The sequence below is a fragment of the Pelodiscus sinensis genome, chromosome 32 (assembly GCF_049634645.1).
Source record: "Pelodiscus sinensis isolate JC-2024 chromosome 32, ASM4963464v1, whole genome shotgun sequence".
In the NCBI taxonomy this organism is placed as follows: Eukaryota; Metazoa; Chordata; order Testudines; family Trionychidae; genus Pelodiscus; species Pelodiscus sinensis.
In genome coordinates this window covers 12,203,170-12,219,176 of record NC_134742.1, presented here as the reverse complement: position 1 = coordinate 12,219,176, position 16,007 = coordinate 12,203,170, and the positions used below count along the sequence as shown (strand labels likewise).

General features: G+C 57.7%; 1 protein-coding gene across 1 annotated transcript; it reads left to right on the top strand.

Annotated features, from left to right (window-relative positions):
* Positions 1 to 8,249: 8,249 nt before the first annotated feature.
* Positions 8,250 to 16,007, top strand: LOC142823133 (uncharacterized). The gene is made up of 9 exons (XM_075913536.1): positions 8,250 to 8,318; positions 8,607 to 8,768; positions 8,840 to 8,953; positions 9,710 to 9,790; positions 10,759 to 10,962; positions 11,548 to 11,655; positions 12,835 to 12,891; positions 13,999 to 14,031; positions 14,847 to 16,007. Exons 1-8 carry the CDS (start codon positions 8,309 to 8,311, stop codon positions 14,004 to 14,006), a joined length of 744 nt encoding a protein of 247 aa, XP_075769651.1. The 5' UTR covers positions 8,250 to 8,308; the 3' UTR covers positions 14,007 to 14,031; positions 14,847 to 16,007.

Here is a 16,007-nt window from a genome sequence, read left to right as displayed (position 1 = left end):
CTCCAGGCCACCTTGCAGGGGCAACCACTCGGGCTGGGTAGAAAGTCTTAGAAAGACTTTGTCCATGAAACTGGCATGTGCTAAGCAGTGACTCACGGAACATGTGTGGAGAGAGAGAGCGAGCCGGCCTTCCTCCCTCACCTAATAACCAGGCCTGACTTCCCATCAGCTCCTTGCAGGATTTCATGGTGCTGCCTCCCACTGGGGAGGCCGATCGGTATTGTTATCTCCATGTTACTGATGGGGAAACTGAGGCAGGGTACGATTGAATGACCTGCCCTATGTTATTTGTTTGCTCTGGGTCCTATTAGCTTCCCTTGTTTGTCTTGGCTGTGATTCCTGACCCTCTCTTTTTTCCTTCGGAGTTGGCTCCCTGGCCCTCCACTATATATGCTTGGAAACTTTTCCATGGTATTTTTTTTTTGACGGAAAATGTCAGTGCGTTGAGGTGGTGTCTTGGATTTTTGTGTTGTGGAAAGTCTGTCCGTGTGTGCCTGCCTGAGGGGGCATCTACCAGAGACTGCTGCTTCCTTTTCTCTCTCCTTTCTCAAGCTTTTTTGGGGAAACAGAGCTTGGGGTGCCCCTGGGGTTGGTTTCAAGTGTCTGCCCCAGATGTGGGTTCAAAGCACTTGATGGTGGCAGCAGGTCCCCCAAAATCTGGGTATTGTGATTTGGGGGAAGCCTGTAGAGGCAGGTTTTGGGGTGCTCCTATGGGCCCCCAATTTCTGTATTCATTGTGCCAACATGGGGCACAGCTCTGACAGGGGCTCCTGTTGGTGGTGCTGGTCTGGGACACCCGGGGGGTGTCTCCCCCTTGCTGGCCAGTGTCCCCTACTGTCGCTGTCTCGTGTCCTGGGGTGGGGACAGGGGTGCTGAAGCTGGAGCACTGTGGAGGGCTGGACGTGCTTGCCCAGGGCCGGGGGGTGCGGACGACTCGGAAAGGGCCGCTTTCTAGGGTCTGGGAGAGCAGGAGGTGACAGTGAAAAGCCACCAGAACTCAGGCAGGTCCCTCTGAAGAGCCGTCTCACTCCCCCCGTGTGGTCGTTTTCGGTGGGAACGCTCATTGTCACGTTGTGTCGGGTCCTTGTAACATGGCAGCAGGTCTGGAGCTTTGTTGTGTTACGTCCTTTGATAGGGAAACTTTGTGCCCTTTCCTGGCGATCCCAACGACTTCGCCGAACGTCTCTTCGCATCAAAACCTTGGATCGTGGAGACTTTGTGCTCTGTTTGCTTCATTGGTTGGCCTGTGGGTGAGGGGTGAATGGAGAAGGGGTGACAGGCCAGCACCTCCGGGCCCTTGCAAGGATTGGGGAGGGGTGGAAGCCGGATTCGAGAACACGGAAAAGAACAAGGGGACCCGGGAAGTGGTCTCATTGAGAGCAGACTGGACACGTGGGGCCTTGGGAGTCGGCAGCAAGGGCCTGTGTATGGGCCCCTCTTCGGAGGGGAAAGAGGCAGTGTTGAGACACACCCAGAAACAGGCGTCCCCGGTGTCTCAGTGACAGTGCACACAGTGACTCTCAAAGATGGTGACGGCTGACGGGTGCAGAGCGGCAGGAGAGGGGAGGCGCTATCGATCCAAGGCAGCTTGTGGGGGCGAGGGGGGGGGGCGAGTTTTTGTCTCGTCCACATGGGAGACCCCCCCCCCCACCGACCTCACCTGGCCAGGGCAATGAGGGGGAGTGACAAAGATGTGTGTGTGGGGGGGAGTGTGCTATATCACCTGCACACAAGAAGTGTTCCTGCTCTGTGTCCCCCCCCAGAAAAGTGGCGTTTTCCCTTCCCCCCGAGAAGGCCCCGGGCAGGACTTTCCAGCATGATCCAGTGACCAGTCAGGGGCTGCGTTTGGCACAAGGCGAATCTGAGTTAGGCAGAGTCAGACTCAGAAACGGCTCCCCCAAGCCAAGGGGGGCACGTCACAAGAGGCCGGGGAAGGAGGCCAGGCTGGTAGCTCTGGGGCTGCAGGCAGGGTCAGGGAGCTCCCAGCACCCTCTGTGCAGGCCCCACCCCCGGGCCATCCGGCACCTCCGGTCCTTGTGCACCCAGCGCAGCTCACATTTTGCAGGCAAAGTTTTATCTTGAGAAAGAGCCGTTATTTCTTTTAACACAATTGCATTATAGGGGTCATCCGTTTTGCATGCGGGTTGTTATCTCTTTTTCCGTGTTGCTGCATAAGGAGAGGCTGAACGTTTAAAAAAAAACGGGCCACTCGTTGAACTGATGTTTTTCACTATGGTACAAAAAAATAAGTGCTTGAGTTCCCCATGGCTGGGGTCCATTTTTGTAATGGACTTTAAAATGTTTCATGCCCACAGAAATTGGGATCCAATTTTAGGTTTCTCTGCAACACACTTGTCTATGCACAGCCTTGTGTTTTGCTAATTTTATTTTTTAAAGCACTCTGACTTAATACTAGTACTTAGAGAACGTCCATGCATACATCCTAACGGCCAAGGTCTTCAAAAGTACTGGGATTTGGTATGCTCAACTAGAGACTCCCATAACAGCCTGATTTCAGGAGTGTGGATACAAGGTGTCTCAAACTGGTGGAGGCCAGATAGCTGAGGGCCCTCAAATCATTAGACTTTTTAAAAAACAGCCAAAGTGCTTCAAAAAGGATGGAAGCCCTATTAGATACATCTTATTAATGGGGAAACTGAAGCCTGGTCTACACTTAAAAATTGGATCAAGCGAGCTATGTACAAAAAGGTTTGTGCCCATGCAGTTAGGTCAACCTAGGATCCTAGGTAGATGTCACTAAATCAATTAAAGAATTCTGCGCGCTTCATTTGCTGCTTAAATGTAAACCTGCTTAAAATGCACAAGTACATTTGCTGAATCAGGGCTGGAATATTGAATGAGTTGTAAATAATATATGCCCCACCGTGCTTGTCTTACTTAGAGGAGTAATTGCATTAATTTGACTGGGACTTCTCATCCAAATAAAGTGAACAGGATCTAACACAATTTGTCAGTATCTGCAAATAATGTAATTAATGTAATTAATGACTCTTCCTTTGCTTCGGCTGTTGATGTGGCATGGGCACAAACAATTTGTCTTCTGAGTTTTGGAAACAGTTTCTCAGGATTTACTCATTCTGCTTCTAAACAAACAGATTGCCTCCAAATCTATCAAATTCGGATTACATTGCTATAATGGAATTAACAGGTACAGGCTATGTGATTATTGCCTGTTATAAGCCACAGCACCAGGTATGAGTTGCTAGTGAACCTTTTAATAGAAAAAAAATCATTTCTAATAATATTTAGGGGGAGGGAAAACCCCAACATTAGTTCCTGCAGAGTTGGGAGAGGAAAGCACCTAAATGCAGTTTGCAGACCTTTGGCCAATGGCTTCACTGTCTTCCTGGAGACTGATTCAGCGGTGACTTATTTTCCTGCATGCAAAATGAAGATGCCAGAAAGAAGGAACAGGTGATGGTCCCATTAAAGCAGCTCATGGAAAACACAAAACCAGCCTCCCCTCCCCGCATAAATAAATAAAAGCAGCAGCTGTAAGAGGACTTGGAACTGCAGGATAAGGAAGTTCTGAAATCAGTAGAATAGAAAGCAGTGGCTTTATTTATTCACTGTTGATTGTACTTCCTGTTGTGACCACTGTGCAATGTTTCATAACAGCTTGGGGACTGCAACATTTTGTGCAATAATCTTCTCTTTTCTAAACTAGACAAGCCCAATTCTTCCCTCCGAGCTCATGTTCTCCAGACCTTTCATCATTCTTGTTGCTCTTCCCTGGACCTTCTCCAACTTCCCACATCTTTCTTGAAATGCGGTGCCCAGAACTGAACACAATACTCCAGCTGAGGCCTAATCAGAGCAGAGTAGAGTGGACAAATGACTTCTCATGTCTTCCTCGCAACAATCCTGTTCATGCATCCCAGAATCATGTTGGCTTTTTTTGCAACAGCATCACACTGCTGACTCATATTCAGCTTGTGGTCCACTATAACCCCTAGATCCCTTTCCGCCGGACTCCTTCCTAGACAGTCGCTTCCCAGTCTGTATGTGTGAAACTGATTGTTCCTTCCTAAGTGGAGCACTTTGCATTTGTCTTTATTAAACTTCATCCTGTTTACCTCCGACCATTTCTCCAATTTGTTCAGATCATATTGAATTCTGACCCTATCCTCCAGAGAAGTTGCAACCCCTCCCAGCTTGCTATCATCTGCAAACTTAATAAGCAAACTTTCTATGCCAATATCTAAACCATTGATGAAGATATTGAACAGAGCCAGTCCCAAAACAGACCCCTGCAGAACCCCGCTTGTTATGCCTTTCCAGCAGGATTGTGAACCATTAATAACTACTCTCTGAGTACAGTTATCCAGCGAATTCTGCACCCATCTTATAGTAGCCCCATCTAAGATGTATTTGCCTAATTTATTGATAAGAATATCATGCAAGACCATATCAAATGCCTTACAAAAGTCTAGGTATACCACATCCACCGCTTCTCCCTTATTCATAAGACTCGTTATCCTATCAAAGAAAGGTATCACATTTGCACATTGTTAAGTAATAGCCTGTACCATTTGCTATGTTGTATGACAGAGTAGATCACAGAAATCTTTCATTGATTTAGCCACATCTACCTAGGAACCTAGGTTGACCTAACTGCATGGGCACAAACCTTTTTGTACATATCTTGCTTGACCAGGTTTCAGTTTCCCCATTAATAAGATGTATCTAATAGGGCTTCCATCCTTTTTGAAGCACTTTGGCTGTTTTTTAAAAAGTCTAATGATTTGAGGGCCCTCAGCTATCTGGCCTCCACCAGTTTCAGACACCTTGTATCCACACTCCAGAAATCAGGCTGTTATGGGAGTCTCTAGTTGAGCATACCAAATCCCAGTACTTTTGAAGACCTTGGCCGTTAGGATGTATGCATGGACGTTCTCTAAGTATTAGTATTAAGTCAGAGTGTCTTAAAACATAAAATTAGCAAAACACAAGGCTGTGCATAGACAAGTGTGTTTCAGAGAAACCTAAAATTGGATCCCAATTTCTGTGGGCATGAAACATTTTAAAGTCCATTACAAAAATGGACCCCAGCCATGGGCAACTCAAGCACTTATTTTTTGTACCATAGTGAAAAACATCAGTTCAACGAGTGGCCCCTTTTTTTTAAAACGTTCAGCCTCTCCTTATGCAGCAACAGGAAAAAAGAGATAACAACCCGCATGCAAAACGGATGACCCCTATAATGCAATTGTGTTAAAAGAAATAACGGCTCTTTCTCAAGATAAAACCTTGCCTGCAAAATGTGAGCTGCGCTGGGTGCACAAGGACCGGAGGTGCCGGATGACCCTGGGGTGGGGCCTGCACAGAGGGTGCTGGGAGCTCCCTGACCCTGCCTGCAGCCCCAGAGCTACCAGCCTGGCCTCCTTCCCCGGCCTCTTGTGACATGCCCCCCTTGGCTTGGGGGAGCCGTTTCTGAGTCTGACTCTGCCTAACTCAGATTTGCCTTGTGCCAAACGCAGCCCCTGACCGGTCACTGGATCATGCTGGAAAGTCCTGCCCGGGGCCTTCTCGGGGGGAAGGGAAAACGCCACTTTTCTGGGGGGGGACACAGAGCAGGAACACTTCTTGTGTGCAGGTGATATAGCACGCTCCTCCCCCCCCCCCACACACACATCTTTGTTACCCACTGTCGCTCCCCCTCACTGCACTGGCCAGGTGAGGTCAGTGGGGGGGGGTCTCCCATGTGGATGAGACGAAACCTCCCTTTCTCCCCCCCTATAAGCTGCCTTCTATCGATAGCGCCTCTCCTCTCCTGCCGCTTTGCACCCGTCAGCCTTCACCGGCACCATCTGTTGCCACATTTGAAACCAACCCCAGGGGCACCCCAAGCTCTGTTTCCCCCAAAAAGCTTGAGAAAGGAGAGAGAAAAGGAAGCAGCCGTCTCTGGTAGATGCCCTCTCAGGCAGTCACACACAGACAGACTTTCCATGACACAAAAATCAACCAATAGTGGTTAATTCGAAAAAAGAAACAATAATTTATTATCAAAAGAAAGCCATGATTACAAGCCTAGAACAGTGGCTAGATGGAAGGAGCCACCATTGATAAAGATACTCAGGGAGAGTCCCTGGGCCGAAGGCTTAGTTACAAAAGAGAAAAAAGGAACAGTTAGCCAGCTCAGACATTAGTTCCAAGTCCCCAAACAAGGAAAACAACAAATGCTGACGTACTAGCTAAACTTTTCGTCAACGGGTGCTGGTCAGTACTCCTGATTATGACGTCCCCACTCTGGACTCTGCAGGGGAGAGGATCTTTTCTTCCCCCATCATGAGCAACTGGTCTGCTCGTGTCGGCCTCTACCTCGCCAGCATCAGGCACACCACTGTGTCAACAGGACCCCTTCTCTCCTCCCACTCGAGCAGAGATCCGAGGAACCTGCCGATCCTTTGTGGAATGCCACTCCTGCGCCAACCTCAACCTGGTGCAGGCACTAAGGTGAAAGCGACGAGGAGTCCTGTGGCACCTTGTAGACTAACAGATCTATTGGAGCATCAGCTTTCGTGGGCACAGCCCTACTTGGTCAGATGGATGGAGTGGGAATTTCCAGAGGCAGGTATAAATATGCAGGCCAGAATCAGGCTAGAGATAAGGAGGTTAATTCAATCAGAGAGGATGTGGCCCACTTCTAGCAGCTGATGTGAAGGTGTGAACACCAAGCATATATCTAGACTACATGGCTCTGTCGACGAGCCATGTAGATGAGTTTACTCGAAAAAGGGAAATGAAGTGGCGATTTAAATAAACGCCGCTTCATTTACATCAAAATGGCCGCTGCGCTGTGCCAATGAGCTGGTCATCGGCACAGCGCGGCAGGATCTGTCTGCAGGGGAAGCCTTTGCCGACAGATCCTGTAAACCTCATTTCACGAGGCATAAAGGATCTGTCGGCAAAGGCTTCTCCTGCCGACAGATCCCTGTCTAGACCGCCGCGCTATGTCGACAAGCAGCTGATTGGCACAGGGCAGCAGCCATTTTGATGTAAATGAAGTGGAAATTATTTAAATCACCGCTTCATTTTGCTATGCCTACCTGCCTCATCTACATGGCTCCGTCGAGAAGAAGGCACCAGTGCGAGAGAGACCCAACCAAAGGCACCTCAAAAAAATGCCAGGGGAGCAGGGATTTAAACCCATGTCTCCCACAGCCAGGCTGAGTGCTCCAAGGCATGTTCTCTGTATCCAGGAATGTCATCGTGGACCCAAGACACCATCTCAACGCACTGACATTTTCTGTCCAACCAAAAAAAAAGTTCCATGGAAAAGTTTCCAAGCATATATAGTGGAGGGCCAGGGAGCCAACGCCGAAGGAAAGCAGAGAGGGCCAGGAATCACAGCCAAGACAAACAAGGGAAGCTAATAGGACCTAGGGCAAGTCTTTCTATTATACCCTGCCTCAGTTTCCCCATCAGTAACATGGAGATAACAATACCGATCGGCCTCCCCGGTGGAAGGCAGCACCATGAAGTCCTGCAAGGAGCTGATGAGAAGTCAGGCCTGGTTATTAGGTGAGGGAGGAAGGCCGGCTCGCTCTCTCCACATATGTGACACGAGTCACTGCTTAGCACATGCCAGTTTCATGGACAAAGTCTTTCTAAGACTTTTTATCCAGTCCGAGTGGTTGCCCCTGGAGGGTTGCCTGGAGGGCAAGAGCGAGCAGGTGTGAGTCACAGGATCACACACACACACACACACACACACACACACACACACACACACACACACACACACACGGGTGGCCCTAGACAAGCTGCCAGCAACTGGCACCCTAGGCGAATCATGCAATCGGCGCCCCCACCTTCTAACCCCTCAATGATGTTGCACCACCGTTGGGCGCCCCATTTAACTTGGCACCCTAGTTCGCCTATATGCACGGGCCGGCCCTGCACACACACACACCCCATTGCTGCTTTGTGCAGACTCAGGAGGAACTGGAGTCCCTCTGGTGTCTCTCTCGTACATTTCCCCCTTTCTCCCTGCGCTACCTTTCTCGCCCCCCTTTCCTCAGCCTCTCCCTCCCTCGCCATCCCTGTGTGCCTGGCTCCATGCTCTCAGCAGAGAGGGACGGCAGGTTTATGGGGCCGGGGAGGCTCTCCCGGGGGAGGGGAAGCAGAGGTGCACTGCCCTGAGGAAGTGGTTGTGGGGGCTGCTCCACCCGCCACCTGATTGCCCCACCCAGCGCCCGCCCCATGCTTTAGCCAGGGCCCTATAAACAGCAGCACCTCCACTCATCTTAGGGTGCAGCTTGGACAAGTGCATCTGTGTGCAGTGATGGGGCAAAGTAGGAGGACTTGGGGGGTGGCAGGAGGAGGGGGCATAAGGAGGTTCCAAGGGGGGGGGAGCAGGACAGGCTGGGAGCCAGGACTCCTGGACCCTCCCCCTGGCTCGGGAAGGAGAGTGGGGTGCAGTGGTTAGAGCAGGGGGAGCTGGGAGCCAGGACTCCTGGGGTCTCTCCTTGCTCGGGGGCAGGGGGGGGAACAGTGTTTAGAGCAGGGGAGCGGGGAGTTTCCCGGCCAATGGCTGCCGAGGGGGTCCCATGTGATTCCAACCTCTTGTCCCTCCCCTCCAGGAATCAGCAACAGCGGCATCATTATCGGCAGCCGCATCATCGACGACGGCAGCATCCCTGCAGGAATCAGCAACACTGGCATCATCATCGGCAGCCGCATCATCGACGACGGCAGCACCGACGACAAGAACATCGTGGTCCTGGCGGCGCCGCGCCCCAGCTGTGAGTAGCGGGGGGCGGGGAGGTGATGGGGGGGTCTCCGGAGGCGCTGCTGACTCCCCGGCTCTCCGCAGTGTTCCTGGGCTCTTCCCGCCCGGGGCTGGCGGCCGACCCGGAGCAACTCGCGTCTTGGAGCGGCCCAGAGGGGACGTGGGTCCTGCAGTCCCAGTCCTGCAGCAAAGACTCGGGTGAGTGCAGGACCTTGGGGGGGGGGGGGTGCAGGTGGGACAGGGAAATGGCCTTTGGGGCCCGGCTCCCCCCTCCCGCCAGACGGGGCAGCATGTGTGTGGGCAGGGGCTCTGCTCCGCTTCCTGACATCACTTGCCCCCCCCACCCCTGCTGTGGTGCACTGCCCGGCAGCAGAAGCATCCCCTTCTCTCCCCACACAGGGGGTTGGGGGGGGGGGGAGCCCTGCCTCCTCCTCTGCCCTGTGACATGTCCCCTGCCCCCTCCCCTCCCCCCCGTCGCTGCCTGGATCCAGGCCTGGCCCGCCCCTCCCCTGACAAGTCGGGGGCAGCTGAGTTCCCTAGACACAGCGGAGAGCCCCCGGAGAAAGTCTGCAGGGCAGACGGAGCCTGGGAGACCCGCATCCCCCCCCGGCCTGAGCAGGGGGGGCAGCTGTCCAGCATGCGGGTGGCAGGGCGCAGAAAGGACTGTGGGGGCCCTACCCACCCAGGAAATACACAGCTCGGGGATGCGGGGGCAGGCTGGGCAGGGGGTTAATTGCTTGGGCGTTAATGGCTGTGCCAGGCTGCTGCCCCTGTGCCTGGCCAGGGCAGCACTGGAGGGAACCGGCGAGCGTCTGGTGCTGGCAGCCACATGGCCCTGGCGCTGCGGGGGGGCTACGCCGGTGAGTCGGGGGCAGCGCGGGGAGGGACGTGAGGTGCAGGGGGGAAGGGACGTGGGGTCCCGGAGCCGGTGACTCTGACCCCCCCCCCCCCCAGTGACGCTCAAGCCGGGATCCCTGTACCGGCTGCCTGCGGATCAAGAGGTCCAGTGCCCCGAGAGCACCGTGACGGAGACGGGTGAGCAGTTCTGCCAGAGCGCATCACGGGGCCCTTCTTGGCAGCCCCCCATCCCCAGCAGCCTCCCCTTCGCTCCCCCAGGGCTGTAAGATCCCAAATCCTGCCCCAGCTGCTCCTGGGCCCTGAGCTCAGTCCCTTCCGGATCTAGCCGGGTGGGAGCCGTGGGGCAGGTGCGTCCTCACCCCTGCGCTGCTGGACTCTCCCCCCAGCGGTGCCCTGGGCCAGCTCTGGTGCGTGGGCCCATCGTGCCAATGGGAGGGACCTCCCGGCCCTGCCGAACCCGCCCAGGCCTGGATCCCTCCCCTCGCCGGCGGGGCCGGCTGCTCCCCAGGGCGGACCAGCCCAAATAGTTCCCAGAAACTTCGCAAACAGCCCTGGGGCTTGGAAAGCTGAACACTGGGGTCAGGGCAGGGCTGTCGGCTAGGCTGGGAGCGCGACTCCTGGGGTCTGGGAGGGGAGTGGAGGCCAGTGGTTAGAGCAAGTAGGTTGGGAGAGAGACTCCTGCGTTCTTCCTCTGGCTCTGGGATGGGGGGGCCAGAGGCCACACGGGTGGCAGGCGTCCAGCACGGAGGCGTCGGGACACAGAAAGGACTGCGGGGCCCCTGCCCACACAGAAAATCCACCGGTTTCCGGGGGGGCGGGGAGGCCGGACAGGGCATTAATTGCTTGGATGTTAATGGCCATGACCAGCTGCCACCCCTGTGCCTGGCCAGGGCAGCGCTGGGGGGAGGCTGTGGGGAGCCAGGAGCTGGAGGGGGGGGGATTGGTCCCTGCCCTCCAACTTCCTCCCCAAATCTGCGTTCGTGGCCTTCCCGGCTGCCAGCTACGAGCGTCTGGTGCTGGCAGCCACATGGCCCTGGCGCTGCGGGGGGGCTACGCCCATGAATCGGGGCAGCGTAGGGAGGGACATGAGGTGCAGGGGGAAGGGACGTGGGGGGCCGGTGACTCTGACCCCCCCATCTCTCCAGTGACGCTCAAGCCGGGCTGTCTGTACCGGCGGCCTGCTGGTGGGGAGGGCGGAGCGGAGCAGCGCGGGGAGCAGCAACCCCGGTTCCGGTTCATCTTCCCGCTGCCGGACGAGGCCACCCTGAAGGCTGTCGCCTCGGTCCTGAAGTCCCTGGACAACGAGCACCCCCTGGAGGAGCTGTGGGAGCGGGTCGGCCAGAGCGGGGGTGAGAGCAGGCCCGGGGGTGGGGGCCAGTGGTTAGAGCAGGGGGCTGGGAGCCAGGATTCCTGGGGTCTTTCCCTGCCTCTGGCTGTGGGGGGCAGTGACCACATGGGGGTGGCAGGTCTCCGGACCAGGCATAGACAGGACCATGGGGTCCCTGCCCACACACTAGACCCACTGGTCAGTGGGGGGGGCAGGCCCAGCAGGGTGTTAATTTTTTGGGCATTAGTGGCTGGGACCAGCTCCTGTGCCTGGCGAGGGCACTGCTGGGGGGAGGAGTGTGGGGAGCCAGGGCCTGGGGGGGGAGGTCCGGCCCTGCCCTCCAACTTTCTCCCCCAATCAGTGTACAATGGCTGCTCGGGGGCGGGGCCCGGTGGAAAAAGGGGGCGGGTCCGTGTGCGCGGAGCAGCTGGTCTCGGGATTCCAGACTCTGCCGGGTTCCCTCCAGACAGGAGGGGTCTGTCCTGGGGCCAGGCCCGTGGCCCGGGCGGTGCAGGGGCGATGCTGGTGAGCTGGGAGCAGCGCAGGATGGGGGGGAAGGGACGCGGGGTCCTGGCGCAGGCGGCTCTGACCCCCCGTCTCCCTTCAGCCAAACACAAGGCCGCGGCAGAGCTCCTGTGCAGGCAGCGCAGAGCCGGGGAGGACAGCTGGTCACCTGAAGACATGGAGCTCTTCCTGGATGCTCTGGAGAGCGCAGGTGAGGGCAGGGCCCCGGGGCACAGCGGGACCAGGGACATGGACACAGAACAGAGCGCGTGGGGGCAGGGTGATGGTGGCTCAGGCAAAACGGCGCCCGCTGCGGCTGCCTGGCGCCTCTCCCCCCACCCACGAGCTGCTGGTGCACGCCCGGCAGGGGACGCGCGGGACCTGGGGTCTGCCAGTAGCCCCCCTGCCTGAGCCGCCGCACGGGGCAAACAGCCCCGGGCCCAGAGTCGCCCCCAAGGGGGACCAGCCCAAATAGTTCCCAGAAATGGTGCAAACAGCCCTGGGGCTTGGGAAGCAACACACTGGGGTCAGGGCACGGCTGTGTGCCAGGCTGGGAGCGGGACTAGTGGTTAGAGCAGGGGGGCTGGGAGCCAGGATCCCCGGGGTCTTTCCCTGCCTGTGGGTGAGGGGGGCCGTGACCACGCGGGGGGCAGGTTTCCGTCCTAGGTTCAGCAGGGCACAGACAGGACCCTGGGGCCCCTGCCCACACAGCGAATGCTCTGGTGTGTGGTGTCCGGGCAGGGTGTTAATGGCTTGGGCATTAATAGCCCTGCTCGGCTGCCCCCCTGTGCCTGGCAAGGGTAGGTCTGGTGTCCCCTTCCAGCCCCTGGGCCTGAGCCGCCTGCCTTGTGCCCCTCACCCACCTGATGCTCAGCACTGGGGGGAGGGGATGTGGGGAGCCAGAGGATGGAGAGTGGGGGGGAGGTCTGACCCTGCCCTCAAACTTTCTCCCCCAATCAGCATTCATGGGCTGCCTGGCTGCCAGCTGTGACCAATGGCATTGGCCAGCTCCCTCAGCACCCTCGGGTGCATTAAATCCGGGCCCATGCACTTGTGTATGTTTAGCTCTTCTAAATAGTTCCTGAGCTGATCTTTCCCCGCCAAGGGCCGCCCACCTCCTTCCCATACTGCGCTGCCTAGTGCCTTAGTCTGGGAGCTGATCATGTCCGTGAAGACAGAGGCAAAGGAAGCCTTGAGTCCTTCAGCTTTCCCCACCTCGTCTGTCACTAGGTTTCCTCCCTCATCCAGGAAGGGCCCAACCCCTCTCTGATCCCCCTCTTCTTGCTGACACGCCTGTCGAAACCTTTCTTGTTCCCCTTCACTTCCCTTGCTAACTGCACTTCCAATTGCGCTTTCGCCCTCCTGATACCCTCCTGCATTCTCGCCACAGGGATCTGCAAACTCTTCCAGGACGAGCCCAAAGTGGACTGTGACCCAAAGACCGGGGGTAAGCCCCTCAGCCAGAGCGGGGCCTTCTAGTGGGGGTCTGAGTGGGGCACCGGCTGTGCAGGGGGGCTGCGTGCAGGGCTAGCAGAGGGCTCAAGGGGTGGTAGGGTTTGGTGGTATGAACATTGGACCGGACCGAGGGTGCGGTGCCCATGGGGAGGGATGTGGGGGGCTCAGAGGGGCTGGGGAAGGGGAGTTGCTGTGCCTGGTTTCACTCCTCCAACAGAGCAAGTTTTCCCAAACTTTGGCCCCGTGTACACGGGCCACGTTTTCCGCAACAAAGCGGCTGCAGATGCAGGAGTGGCAGGGGGCCCTGGCGTGGCGTTTCCCACCGAGCTCTGTAGTCGGGCCAGGGCCTGAGCCCACAGCAACGTCCCCAGCACTGGCCCAGGACTCCCCGGGGAGAAGTTGTAGGCCCAGGGGAGACCCCCCCCCCCCAGCGTTTCCTCTCTCTCACGGGGCCCTTCTTGGCGGGAGGCGTTTGCACGTCCGCGCGGTTTAGCCGGGCTAGTGCCGAGTTCACGTCCCAGGCGCCGACTTGCTGCTCCTGGCGCAATTCCTGCTCACTTGGGTTCAGGCCTCACCCCAGTCCCCTGCTTCAGGCTCTTTCTCCTCTCCCTGTTGTGCCCAGTCGTAGGGCTCAGAGCGGGGAGCGGGACCCAGCCACGCAGACAGGACCCCCCAAGGCAGAATGGCTGGACAGGCCTTGCTGTCTGTTCCGTGGCCCCTGGACCCGCCCCATTCCTGCGCCCTGGGGATGGTGCTGAACACGTCTCCGTTTGCAGCAGGCCCCTGAAATGCTGCGGGGTGGGACTCCCCAAACTCCCCTACAGCTCCCCCCACCCCACGTATTCCCTCCTCATCTCCCCTCCCTACGAGCTCTTGGTGTGGGGCTGCTCAGGCGCCCCACGGCCCAGCCGGTCAGCTGAGCTCCCTGCCTGTGTGGGTGCTCTGAGCCTCTGGGCGGGGCTCACTAAACAGCTGGGGCCGTGCAGCTTCCAGAGCACTCGGCAGTCACCTCACCCCGGGATGGGCCGTGGGGATGGGCTGGAGCCAGGTCCTACCCCAGGAGCCACTGCGCTCATGCTCTGCCTTGTCTCCCCTGCAGGGAAGTAGCGATGTCACCACAGACAAGCCGCGGGTGAGTGCTGAGTCCTTCCCCCATCCCTGTGCCGCTCACTGTGCCCCCTGGGGCTCAGCAGTCTGCCCCCCGCCCCTCCCGTCAGCTGCATCTGGCCAGCTGTGGCTCTGGGGGTGTCTAGCCTGGCTCCTGGCCTTGCGGCTGGGGGCTGGTGGGACGTGTCCTACACTGACAGGGGGCGGAGGGGGGAAGCAGGAGCCTCAGCCCCACTGATTAACTGGGGTTTGGGCTCCTGAGTCCCCAAGGTGCTTCTGAAAGCCCCATCCCCGTGTGCCCAGGCTTGGGGCGGAGCAGGGTCTTAGCCCAGGGAGCAGGTACCAGCCCCATGTGTAACTCCCCCAACTCCCGCCAACTCCCTGCATCGCCCCACACCTCAGGGCTAAGTGCAGCCTCTCACCTGGGGCAGCCTCATACCCACCTGAAGCAGGGGGATGCTGGCACGAGGGACCGGGGGGGTCAGGAACAGAGTCTCTAACCCCGCCTTGTCCTTCGCCCTCCAGGCAGCAACCAGGGTGCAACCCCAGCACCCAGGGGAAGTGAGGGGGGAACGGAGGGGGGAGGTTCAGGGAGAGCCCGGGTCCCTTTCCCGAGTCCCCCAGGCCCTGCCCCTCTGACCTGCCGGCTGGGGAGCCAACCCCTGGTCGCCCACAAAGGCGGGTCCCAAGCAGGCTGGCTGCCGCACGGGGGTGGGTGACCGGCTTGCTGGGTCCGTTCCCCTCCACGTGGGCCCCGGTCAGAGCCCCCCTCCCCCGAGCACCCGTGAGCCGTACAGTGTGACCGGCCCTGCCCGCCTGACCCTGCCTCTCCCTGCCCAGCTCCTAATGTCTGACGGAGCCGTGGGCCCTGCAGCCGCGGAGGGTCCCGACTGAATCTCCTGCCAGGCTGTGGACTCTCCCCTCGCTCCAGCCTGCTCAGCGCCAAAGCTCCGCGCTCGCCTTTGTAACCCAGCCCTGGCCCGGGGCGGGTCCCCCCTCGGGGACATCACTGGGGGACTTTTCTAGCTGGTCGCTCTGCTTGCAACAGGAGTGTTGTGGTGATGACTGTGGTACCCTTGGGACATCCACTGGTGGCGGTGTGGGCTGGGGTGACCCCTACTGGCCGGTGTCGGTAGCACGGCCCAGCAGCCCGGCTGCCTACGGTCACCGTCCTAGGCCAAGACCCAACCTGTCCGACCGGTGGAGGGCAGGGAGGGGACAAAGGAGGGAGATTTTGGGGGGAAGGGGCAGTTGCTGGCTGGGAAACATGAAGGGAACAACGGAAGCTGAGGGCGAGGGTCCAGGGACGATTGACCCCCCACCCCGAGGGTCTGAGGCTGCCTGGCCCTGACTCCTGTCGCCACATCACGTCTGTGCTGGGCTGTACCCTGGAGAAGCAATAAACCCCCCTGTTCTACTGGCTGGTGGAGCCTGTTCCCGCTGCTACGGGGGGGCAGAATCGGGAACCCCCACACGCCGTCACCACAATAAACGTTTTCTCGTTTCTTTGTATTAACCTGGCATCGGTTAATTGTTGTGTCCTGGTTTTTTCCTTAGGGGGGAGATTTCCCAAGTGCTCTGTCCCTGGTTTTCTTCTCATCACTTGGGTGGTGGCAGCGGATTTTATCCCCCAAATCTAGGTTAAGATTTCGGGGGGACGTTTTTACCACAGCCTGGAGAGATCAGGTTTTGGGTGTTTTTGCAGGTCTCCACTTCCGCATTTATCGTGTCAGAGTGGGGAAGGAGCCTATGACACCCGCACCCCCCAGCCCTGGGCAAACACGTCCAGCCCTCCACAGTGTTCCAGCTTCAGCACCTCCAAACCCATCCCGGGACACGAGATAGTGACAGGAGGGGACACCGGCCAACAAGGGGCTACCCCCAGCCCGGGAGCTAACAGATCTGGCATCTCCAGCCTGGCCCACCTCCAGGAGCCCCTGTCAGGGCTATGCCCCACTTTGGCACAATAAATACAGAAGTTGGGGGCCAGAAAGAGCACCC

Excerpts from the sequence above, each read along its gene's own strand:
- LOC142823133 (XM_075913536.1), top strand. Across the intron at positions 8,769-8,839 it reads GGCGGCGCCGCGCCCCAGCT|TGTTCCTGGGCTCTTCCCGC; the intron begins GTGAGTAGCGGG and ends GGCTCTCCGCAG. Across the intron at positions 8,954-9,709 it reads GTCCTGCAGCAAAGACTCGG|TGACGCTCAAGCCGGGATCC; the intron begins GTGAGTGCAGGA and ends CCCCCCCCCCAG.